This window comes from Mytilus californianus, unplaced genomic scaffold (assembly GCF_021869535.1).
Source record: "Mytilus californianus isolate M0D057914Y unplaced genomic scaffold, xbMytCali1.0.p SCAF_2, whole genome shotgun sequence".
Taxonomy (NCBI): domain Eukaryota; kingdom Metazoa; phylum Mollusca; class Bivalvia; order Mytilida; family Mytilidae; genus Mytilus; species Mytilus californianus.
The window spans coordinates 85,269,700-85,282,457 of record NW_026262668.1 but is presented as its reverse complement, the minus strand read 5'-3'; the positions used below and the strand labels follow the sequence as shown (position 1 = coordinate 85,282,457).

The 12,758-nt window shown below is 30.8% G+C and overlaps 1 protein-coding gene across 2 annotated transcripts in view; it reads left to right on the top strand.

The window, feature by feature from the left end:
• The window catches only part of LOC127730341 (muscarinic acetylcholine receptor M2-like), a 116,858-nt gene extending 104,613 nt beyond the window's left edge, over positions 1–12,245 (top strand). For both annotated transcript variants that reach the window (XM_052238709.1, XM_052238710.1), the window contains exon 5: positions 3,428–12,245. In XM_052238709.1, the coding sequence (XP_052094669.1) occupies positions 3,461–5,518 (2,058 nt within the window). In that variant the 5' untranslated portion in view covers positions 3,428–3,460 and the 3' untranslated portion in view covers positions 5,519–12,245. The remainder of the gene's footprint in view (positions 1–3,427) is intronic.
• The last annotated feature ends 513 nt before the right edge of the window (positions 12,246–12,758 follow it).

Below are 12,758 nucleotides of genomic sequence, written 5' to 3'. Positions count from 1 at the left end.
ATATTAGCCACAACATTTAACAAGTTGTCCTCTGTGGAGCCTATTATTCATTTGAACTCAGGGTTTTTCAGTCCCTCGAGATGAAACCGACACATGTATTATCTACTGACTGACATTTTGGTGATTTAAAGGTTGTTAACTTAGTAATTGACCATTTCCCTGCCCAGATAATGGCAAATGAACAAATATAATTTGATTTGCCTAAATCGTATCAAGTAATACCATTCCTATCTCCGTTAGCCAATAATTTAATATAGCCGACTTACAAGGTGTCTACTGAACAAATTTTATAAATGACGGTTGACAGTAGAAGAAACCATACACGTTCGGAATTGTCTTATAATATTGGAAACGCTGCGAGTTGTTCAATCTAATAAGATTTTAATATTAGTTCAGCCTTAGAGACTTTCGTCCTGGAAAGATTTGGTAAACATCGCGGCGAGTACAGAAACGTACTTCGTTTTTTTTCTTCTGATTATAATGTGTATATATGTATTTATTGTTATGTCTATATGATCAAGGCTAAGTTCTTTGAGATAAATTATATATAAGCAATAACTTCACCTGAACATTATTCTTAAAAAGAACTGAAAAGTGTATTCAAAGCTGCATTTTAATTCGAAATATATATAAAGTGGTACAGTGTTAGCATCTATGAACCATCAACGAAGACGCAACAAAATAAACGAATCAAGCACATAGGCAAATTTCGCATTTTCTTTCAAACCGTCTTTAAAACTTAGTTACAGATTGTCTTTTAAAGTAAATGAGACTTAATCTAAGCTAATGTGAGTGAATGTTAATTGTTACACAACGTACATTTGTAGTGTAATTCAACATAGAACTTCTTAATTTCTGCGGTGCTCGAGAATGATCAGCAAAAACTATTTGACTTTCCGCATAGGCGGATGACATTAAACGCAAATCACAAGACCTTATACGTGGTTGCATTTGTAAATGTATTTCATGAACAAAAACGAGCTTCTAATATCTAAAAGTTTAATAGCCATAAAAGATTGTAATGTAAAGTATTTTTTTCCTACGTTCATGTTGATTATTTTACTTATAAAAGAGGCAATCAAGAACATTTTTATTTTTTCCTATATATTTTTAACAAAATAACAAAATCCCCAAAACGGCTGACTTTTGTATACAATATGGTCACCTATATTTTGTTATCCCGTCTGTCAGAAAAACACATGCTGGACACTTTGTTCCTTAATGTGGACCAATTTGATAACGGGGATGTGCAGGATGTAGAAATGTAGAAATGCACAGTATCGTCCGGTGGGAAAAGGGACGTTAATTCTCGTGTAGGGACAGGTTATGCTCTCTGTGCGTTTAAAAAAAAATACCATAAGAGGTCCGAATGAGATGTGTTGCAAGGCAAAGTTCTTGTCCCTATCCAACAAACCTTATTTTTTCATGAACAACTTAAAATCGCCACTTTTCATCCCGGTCAACCAATTTTGAAGAACCTAACTTTTGGATTTATTGTTAATTATTTTTCGTTGTGACTGCGCATGAAATATTTGCCAGTGAACGTTAAGCAAACAAAGTTCAATCAAAATATCAATAAATATTCGAGTATTGTTTTAGGTCAACTGAGTTTGAACCTTCGTTTCTTAATAATTTCTAAATTTATCAACGCAAGATTATTTTTTTAAAAACAATAGATTTTAAAAACAATAGGTTTATAAATAAAAGAAACAAACAAAACGAATAAAAAAGAAACAAATAAATAAAACAATAAATAAAACAATAAATAAAACAATAAATTCAATAAATAAAACAATAACTTCAAAAAAATACGATTGATAAAATGAATTCAATAAAATTCTAATAAAATAAATTCATTAATTACAATTAATAAAATAAATTCATTAAATACGATTAATACAATTAATAAAATAAATTCATTAAATACCATTAATAAAATAAATTCAAAAAAATAAATTACATGTATATAAATAGATAGAGGTATCCAAAACAGTTATAGATTATTATATATTAGAACTGCCAGGATCTGTTTTAGGTAAAACTGTCAGAATAAGTCACTTCTAGTGTAGAATTATCATTCATTTTAATTATATCTATAATTATAGAATAATTTAACTGACATGTATAGAAAAGAATTTCACGATTAGTGGCATAAATTAGTTGATTCTGACGTACATATTTAATCTATTCAATACAATTGACCGCTTATTAATGGGTGCCACTGTTGGAGCACGAACTGTTCTTTTATAGCACTAACTTTACCACTGCTTTTGGTGAGGTTGTGTAGATCAGTATTTGATTTCTATGAAGCATTTTCTGGATTTCGCTTTTTTCAATTCATTGTTTTTTGTCTTTCGCCCATGTTTTTTTTGTCAACTACGATGTTTCATTGTTACTTAGGTATTTAACTTTTTTAATACTTTTCAATGATGATTATTTTTGATAAAATGTGGAAAATTTTGTTTTTGCTGTAACTTTGATCCAATGAATGTTATTTCTGTTTGATTGTCCGAACAATACCAGAACTAACATAAAAGCTTATGAAGAAATTCTAACAGCTATTTGGGGAACAACAACACTATTCATTATTCATATTCTTCATGGTTTCAAAAAAATTATCGGATCACAGAACTGCTGTATAAAACATCCTTGTGAAATATCGTTTATGAAAAGATCTCCCTTCACAATGCTGTCAGACAATGATAACTTAATTATTTTCATATTTTTAACGCTTTTTCGGACTATATCAATACAACTATAGCTTTAGTGACAATGATATAATGTTGAAAGACTACACTATAAGAGAATTAACTCAATTTATTAGTGATATTTACACGTACTTGCATTTAACAAGTTCTAGTTTCCATTTTTTAAGTATAACTATAATGTATCTGGGAATATTAAAGTTGCACTTAAGACTCTCTTTTTTCAATATTCAAATGTATTTCCAAAGTCCTAGTTGCATGTCATATTTCATGATCATCGATCAATACAAGAAAATTTCAACTCACGCAACTCTGACCTTAGGACTTAGTCATGCAAAGTACAATTTGAGATGTCGTATTAAACCCGTTTGATTCGGACTAAAAAAACCGAGACAATTTACTCCTCAGAACTTTGCTTTCGTCGAGTTTATGAAAGGATAATATATTTGTATATAAAGAACCAACCTAGTTACACTCAACATCTCACTTTTTTACATGAATGTATGCAATGATGCAAGGAAAGTTTTGTGTATACATATATACAAATGTAGTGAAATGTTACTCTTCCAAACATACAAATGTGTAAAACCGAAAAACGTCATTTACATTAGGTTCATCGGGGTAGGGATCTTTATGTAAAATATTATTTGTTATTTGAATAAATCATTTATTACATATTAAGTTTTAAATTATATAACATTGTATTTCATTTGATTTTACAGATATTAAGATGGTGTGAATAAACATAGACCATTATGAATACCGAAAACATATCAGTCGATTCTATGATGGATGTTAGAACAGCAACGGAAATATTTTGTGATATAGGCAGTATCATAATCGATAATTGTACATGTAATGGAAGCATTCAAAACAATACTTGTACTAATGTGACTGCTTCTATAGGATATGCACCCCCAAATCCACTATGGCTTACGGTTCTACTTGGTTTAATGGCGTCCATCGTCATATTAGTGACTATTTGCGGGAATATACTTGTGTTGTTATCGTTTGCTCTAGAACGAAATATACGGCAACCAACGAATTATTTTATAGCATCATTAGCAGTTTCAGATCTTTTGATAGGAACATTTTCTATGCCTTGTTTCACGTTATATTTGTTACTCGGTTATTGGCCTCTAGGTGAAATGTTATGTGATTTGTGGCTATCGTTAGACTGGACAGTATGTCTGGCTTCACAATACACTGTTTTCTTCATCACTGTAGATAGATTCTTTTCTGTTAAATTACCAGCAAAATATAGAAACTGGCGAACTGAAAGGAGAGTTGTTATAATGGTTGCCTTCACGTGGATAATTCCTTCAGCGGTGTTTTTCATTTCTATAATCGGATGGCAGTACTTTGTTGGTAAGCGGACGGTTCCTGAAGGGACATGTGAAGTTCAGTTTATGGGTGATCCTTTGTTTACTTTTCTCCTTACAATTGGATATTATTGGACAACGCTAGCTGTAATGATTGGACTGTATGCTGGAATATACAGAGTTGCATTATCTCTTCAGAAAAAATCTGAAGCGAAGCACAAACGACTGACCACTGCCATGGGACTATCAAAAGGTAAAAACAAATCTAAAAAGAACAATAAGAGTGTCAAATCACCTGTTATTGATGACACCGTAGTTCAAAATAATACACAGAACCAAAAACATATAGACACAACAAGTTTTACAAAGCATGCAGAGGAAGACCGGTCTAGTTCGCCAGCATTTGCTTCGGACGACGAAAACAGTGATAGTCATGAAGCTTATGGAAATGGAAAATCTAATAACAAATCTAAACATAAACATGACGAAATTGACGATGAACAAACCTGTTTTGTTAATAGTGCTGTTCAAACGGACACAACATATCGACCATCATTAAAAGGCATGTTAGGTCAGTCATTTAATCATGTTTCTAAAATTGCTCTGTCAATAACTGCACCAACATCTTCTGACGATGACAAAGAAAAAAGTGACACTGCAGAGAGGCAATCAGAGGAAATAAACAATTATCACAATAAAGTGTTACATATTGAAAACACTCCAAAATCAACGGACGCTTTACTTGAAAATGAAATACTACAAGGATGTAAATATATTGACGAGGAAAGCTTGAAATCATTGGCCTCTTCCGAAAATATTAGGCTCTTGTCTGAGCCAATGATTGAATACGCTTCATCTACAGATGATGGTGGTAACTCCCCGGTGTGGAAAAAGAGAAAGGATAAATATCTCCCTATACCGATACCCGAGGAGTTTTCAACAAGTGTATCGATAATAGATAGTGGCGTAGATATGCATGATGAACATGATCAAACTGGTACAAATACTAATACAACCTTGAGTCCGTTACCCGCTAACGGGAAATCATGGAACAATGCTGTAAGTCTAGTTAAACAGCAAAATTCGGTACAAAAACTAAGTACTGTTGAAACAGAAGATAAACCTCATAAATTTGGAAGTCCTTTCCATGCCCTGGTTAAATCAATTAGGGCAAAACAGAAGCAAAGAGAACGAGAAAAACAAAAAACCGAAAGTAGAAAATCTAAATCGGAGAATCGTGCAAGAAAGGCATTGAGGACAATAAGTTTTATTTTAGGTGCTTACGTTCTTTGTTGGACACCCTATCACGTAATAGTATTCATCATCGGTGTTTGTGGAGCTTTTAGTTGTGTTAACGCTACATTATATAATATTTGTTATTGGCTATGCTACTTGAATAGTCCTGTGAACCCTTTCTGTTACGCTTTTGCCAACCAACAATTTAAAAGAACTTTCTTGCGCTTGTTAAGACTTGACTTCCATAAAACATAACATATGTGTTAAAATCAAACAATTACTCAGAAATAAAACAGTTTCTTTATGAAACTTTGCGTGACAATATTTAAATAAATGGTTTACTGTAAAAGGGAATATTTAAGGGAGAAATGATAAAACTATGATTCATCTTTAATTTCTTTTACCGTCCATATGCTTTTAGGTTTAAAGATTGCATACATTCATCATGTCAGTCAAATTGATGGCTGCAATGTTGTCACTTCGAAACATACATGTGTTCTGTTAATACCTAATATATAATCAGGCTGATACCGTTCAGACGCTGTACTTAGTATTAGTATTCTAAAGGGTAAGTTACATCTTATATATCCGGTCTTAATAATCTGTCAAAAATCAACCAACAGAAGAATATCACTGCCAATTTTACATTACAAGTTTGGTTATCAGGAATCCAAGTACAATATGCAGGGAAATTCATATGTATACTATTTCACAATGTATCTAGTTACTGTGTTACACAAAATCCACTTAAATCAAAGAGAAGGTTAATAAATCATGACTTTACATTCGCTATAAGTGTTTTTCGACAATGTTGACAGGTTTCATGAGTCGGTTTGTCTGGGCTAAATTATATTATAACTAATGAAAAAGAGTTAATTATTATAAAAAAAAATAATTGTCTGATGAATGATGACAAAATTGAGTTCATATTATGTGATAGCTGATAAAAGAGTTTTTTTTATTTTAAACTAATGGAAAGGGTTAGTTTTACTGTCACCGATAAACATGTTTTAGCTTTATTTTAACCGATGAAAAATTAAGAAGAATATTTGTTTATAAACAATGAACAAAAAAAAATATTACGTTTTAATGTAACTGATGAAAAAGTCGAGTTTGTTATAATATAACCGTCGTTTTCAGTCTAGAAAATCATTGATTTTATTTATGTCTTTCAACTTTTATTTTAGATGTAACTGTTCAACAATTTATACTACATGTATATAAGAGTGTGTCATATAGTCAAACGTATGTTTTTACCATCTAGACTATAAAATATTCAATAATTATGTGTTACAAATGTGTTAAACTTTTGTTACTTATAAAAACTGTATGTACTCTCGTTTTTCCGGACAATATTTCATTTGGATGAAATGGTAATTAATTGATAATGAATCAAAGGTGCTTGATGCAGTTACCGTCGAATTTTTTAGTAGACCTTTTGACACTTACATTTTCCTCATTCGTTTCAGCTATGATTAATGATCATATACCTTTTCTCTATAATATAGCATTATTTGGTGGAATATTATAACATTTGAAATTGATTCCATTTTTGTTTTTGTTTATAGAGAAAATACCACGATTTAAACAGGTTTTTCTCTTTTTAATTTAGAAAATATTACACCAAATCTTAGGTTAATACTCAATCAGCTGTTAAGCTTAAAGGATTTATGCATACTGGACATTGGCATATCCTCAACGGAAGAACTTTACACAGCTACATGTGTCAAACGCTTGGTTCCTTGCAATTGCCATGTATACTAATTTGCTACATTATTTCGGCATCATTTTAATACTTAATTTAATTCAAATAATACCAAAGCAATATGAAAATGCTTTAAAAGGGGAGAGTAAAATTTATGGTCTGTTTGGTCCAGTAAATTAATCGAAAATAACAAAAACGGTATAAGATGTACATGCACTTTTATTAATCACATTTAATATAGATCAGCACCAAGCCTTAAACAAAAATTAAATGTGTATTGTGGCTCGATGATCCACAAGTGACCCAAGAGAGTGATGTATAAGAATTTATAAAGAATAAAGTACGCCTAATATAAAAGGAGACTTTTGAAAATTCACCATACAGCCGAACTGTCCGTCAATATCTTTTTTGCCAGCGAGTAGATAATCACAAAATACAATTCTTTTGTAAATATTTTGATGCGCGTGTTGTGCTGTATGTAACAAACAGTCCCGATTTTTTACGAGCCATTTTTTTTTATATTCACCGCCATTTCATGATATTTACTATGTACATGGATGTTTAAGCAAAAAATGTGGCTGATTTTGCACACAATTTAAAACATAATTTTGCAAATTGGACAAATATGAATAAATTTAATGAAAGGTACATCGCAGCTGTTTGTAGTCACTTAACTTGTTCATATCTGTACGAATTATAGCGTCAAAAGCGAAAAGAATAGCCAACACCGGCACACACACGACCAACAAAGCTATTGAAACAATGAAAATAATTTATTTTGTCACAGTGAAAGTTCATGCAATATTCTTATAAACATTCATATTTATGAAAAAGTAAATTGACCTCATTTATAAAAGTAATAACTTAAACTTCGGGATATCCATTTCATCGCCTCAAATCTCACGAACTAAATCATACCACGTGATTTAAAAATACACTTGCTGTATTCCTTTGATCCACTCTTCGGTCTAATGAAAGTCTAGTGCATATCCTTTAAACACAAAATGCTGAATTGATGGTTAATTTTGAAATTGCAATAATTCTGCGACTCGGTATGAATAATTTTATATAAGTTTTGTGTTTGAGATTTCCGATTGTAATACATTTTTTTACTTTCATTTAAAACAAAAAAAATTATATATATCCTTATAAAATACAGATGTGTGGGGAAAGTAATGTTCTTATTCAACTAAGCATTTTTCTGTGATTCGTCTTCTTTTGAATAATGTACTAAAGTAAGCTTTACTTTTTATATGTATTGTCTTCTTTAATGTTCTATATAGCATGTGTTTGTTTGCTTTGTGATATTTAAAAAATCAAAATAGGAAAAGACAAAAAATGAATATTAGCATACTGAAGTTTAACGTAATTCATCATGTTTTGCATTTAGAGGATAAAGGAGAATTTTGCTATTTAAAACGACCATATTTTTGAAAGATGTATCATTTTTATGTTTTTTTAAATTAGAAAGAAGGTAAAAGAAACAATATGCAATGGAAATGAAAAAGTCCGAATGAACACATTAGATCATCATAATCTCATCTTAACTTGAATGTATGTTCTCATTCTAAAACAAGTTATGAAGCATACATTATTTCATGATACTTTTGCAAAGAATTCAAAAACGTAAAATGATTTGACATCTAGACAATGAAATAGTTTCTTTCGTGTACATGTCCCACATCTGTATGCTACATATTGAATGACAAAAACATCATTTTTAAAGAAATGCAGCCTTGATTGTATTTGATAACTCGTAATATCCAACGTAAATATAACCAACTCATGTATTACTCATTCTGTATGAACATGTACACCGAATTGTGAAGTGTAATTGTGTATTTCTAGTAAACGTCTGTGCATTTTATTTACTCAAAACAGTTGCATTTTCAGATACTCCTAGGTAAATAATTTATTTAATTTGGATTTTTATTCCTTTCTGGAATACGGGAAATCAAAAAGTAACAAGATTACCTTATCAGTAGAAATTAAAAATAAAAGACGTCACAACCTATCTATATTATGACTGGAATGACATGAAATGGAAGTCATGGTTTTAACTTTTTAATGGGTATTTTTAAACGCCATATTTTAACTTGTATTGTGAAGATAGCGATCTGTTTTATTCTTTCAATATATTATCCTTTGAAATGGTTTGCCTTCAATTTTAAGTATGTAAATTGACCCTTTCTAAACATGCCTATAGAACTACTGATATTAAGAATTATGTAAAACACTCGGTAAACAAATTTTGTATTGTGAAAACACAATGACAAGATACGTGTACATGAAAGCCGCACAGTTTCTATCGACTCAAAGGGTCATTTGAACCAACGTCATCGACTTGCATAAATGTATGTCGTAAGCGTCACGCATATGCACTTGATGTAGATGGATGTTTGCTTTTGCCATTCAATATATCTGATGGATGGATCTTTAATTACCCCTAAATTATATCTTGAGTTCTTATAAGAAGCTGATATTGATACGTCTACTATTGTTGAATGCGGGTTTTCATGGACCTTGTAGGTTTGTGTTTATGCCTTTTGTTCAAGAAAAAAAACTTTTCCAGATTGATACAATACCGTGACAGAAATGATCATGCAGTAGAAATTGCGACTTTTTTCCGTCCCGATATCCAATAAGTCAGCAGAACAAAACTTTAAAAAGAACAAATAAATGACCTACTTGTGTAGAATTACGTCCATTTGGCCTTTTATTTATTCTATGAAACTACATGGAACGTGCGGCTTGAGCATCTACCAGCCAAACTTTGACGGAATTACTGACGTTATTTACTTCGGATAGGCGTAATCGAGTCTGACACATCTAGACAAAAATGACATATATGCAGACATTATCTTCGTGTCATCCGAATCACATATTAAATCAATTTGTTGAAATGAAAACATCATTAAAGTCATTTTAAAAGAGTTTTTGGTAATTGTAATGTTAAAGAAACTATTGAACCGAGGCATTCATATATACTTAACTGCGTCCTCTGTACACATTTTTTACATTTATTGCAAATCCATAACGTTTAATCGACAAAAATGTTTCATACTATGATTGTTAATCGAAAACTTTGGATAGTAATTAACTGTCTGGTTGTTGTACCGAAGTTTACCGATCGGACCTTGTTAAACAAAAAACACAACTTATCATGATGTATGTGTTTAACAAGTGAGATGATAGAGCGATGTTTGTTTTTTTTTTTACATATATTTTCTATTCGTTAAATGAACTTTGTCATAAAAGTTGTTAAATGCTGTGGTGTATTATTTTTTTCTTTCAGAATCAGTTGATACTATCTTTCTTCCACGTTTTTTTTTTATTTTTTCTTCTATCACAGTTTTCCCTTCGCGCTTGTGATGTGCGATAGCCGAATTTATTACGAAGGTGCGATGATTAAGGTCTCTGCATACGGAAAAGCTATCGGCGAATTACATTCCGTGAAGACAATAATAAAGTAGTAGTACCTTTCTAAAATGACGATTTTGATAAAATAAAAGATTTTCCTTCAAAAGAAAGTGTAAAACTTCAAGTTATTTATCTTTTTTGTTAAACTTGAAGTATCATATATATGAGTTTAAGTGGATCTTAACAGCACGTGTTGTTTAACCTACCATTAAAATAAATGTACAGTATTACTTATTATTATAGTTCATATTAAAATGCTATTTTTTATTGGTTAATACGGGGGTGACATTTTACTCTAACACATGACTAAACGGGTTACTTTTTTAAAATATAATTTTAAATCAATTGTTTAACAGACAATGATTTTGATTTTAAATCAGTAATTAGTATACAGTAATAACAGAACTATCAGTATAATAAATTAAATATCATAGAATTTTAATGTTTCTGAGAGGGTGATAGATCAGACTGTTATCCCTCAATCAAATAATATTGTTAACATTCGGCTTTGCCTCGGTTGACAACTTTTTCTCGGTGTAACAATCTGCTCAATCAACTTCTCAGCTATATGTTATTTATGATATTATACCGTCCTTCGTGCAACCCGTTTCCTGATGTCGATTGGAATTGTGGAATCTATGACACATACATTGTGTGCGAATGTGTTTCAGATTTTGGTGATTCAATAAGCAATTGAAAGTTGTCTCATTGGCAATCATATCGCATCTCCTTAATTCTATATTGTTGAAAAAGGAGATTCGAGTTTCAATTTGTATGAACTATGTTAGAAGTTTAAGATTATTCAGCATTTATGATAATGACAAATAAACGAAAAAGTTCAAAGGAAAGAGCCTCTGAAAATTTGTCTACAAGCTTCGTTTCATTCCATAATTACACTCTTAAGATATAATTTTGTTCAGCTCGCCATTTTTCTATTAACTATATTTTTAGATGATTTCATTACAAATGAAGCGTAAAACCTGAACAGATATTCTCAGCACATGAAAGACAAATTTTAAGAAACAATTACACTAACACCTCAATAGATTTTATCATTTTGATTTTGTATTTTTTTTTTTATTGTACAATTAGATCGGTTTTGACCAATTATCATCAAAAACACAAGTTTAAAGACCAAAATATCCGTTAGATGAAATTTGTAGATATAGGTTTGGAATATTAATTCCCGTTTATCCCGTAATAAAAAATCGAAACCTATTCACAGTCTTAATGTTTTCCAAATTCGAGGGACCTTATAGATTGTTTAGTTGCCACAAATCAATAACAAACATGATGAACTTTCGCGGTAATGTTATGGATACCAGTTGTTCGGATAGTCCCACATTGTAAAATCCTGAAAGGCCTGTGATAAAGAATCATTTTCCCGACATTTCTTTATAAACCTAGTCATACATTCACCAACTACAAACACATATAGCAATATGTAAATTGATCTGCATACATTTTAATATCAAATTTGATAACCGATTACGTCAGGCAAGAATAAGATGTGGATTTGGTTGGAGGTTTAGATTTTAAATCTTGGGACAAGAACGCATGTTTGTATACATGTAATGTCATAACATCACCGCCTGATTTCCTTATATGCACGTGGAATTTAATTTTTCTGTTTTTATTTATTTCTTTTTTTTATTTTCATATATTCTTTTGTCATATGTGAAACATTGTTATTAATAACATGACGCAATATTTGTACAACTGAATAAAAATAGCGCGAAGGTATCATTATGAGCAGATATGAGCAAATTTTATCACAAAAGCTTGTTGTATTGTCCGAATAATTGTTGTGTATATAATACCCTTGCCATAAATAAAAATTAAACATGATTTTCAAAATATTTTTATTGTGTTTTTGCCTACCTTAATTTATTACACGGTCTTATAATTTCTATTGATTGTGACGTTACGCACGATATTGGTGTCACTTTTGGTAACGTCGAATGTTAACGTAAAAACTAAAAAAGCATATATACATATTGACGTGTTGTAATATTGCGTTTCAGTATATCTTTTTTATACATTGTCTTATGTGATTAAAACAAGATATAGGTATACAGTTTGTGTTCTGTAGTAAAACGAAATGTATAGAATACGTATTGTGTTCTTTGAATGAAAGAATATGTGGGATATATCGTGTGAGTACATGGCCATAAGAATTCGTCACTTACAATATTTTGCTATACATTTCGTATAAATCGATGTGGTTTTTTTTTCAAAAAAATATTGAGGGGCCATTTCTGGTTGGATTTTAATTAACCTAATACCAATAGAAGCAGAACTGTCATACGTTTTTTAAGTGGTAATATATTTGTTGTGAAACGTTAGTTACCAATTTCTGATGATATAAAC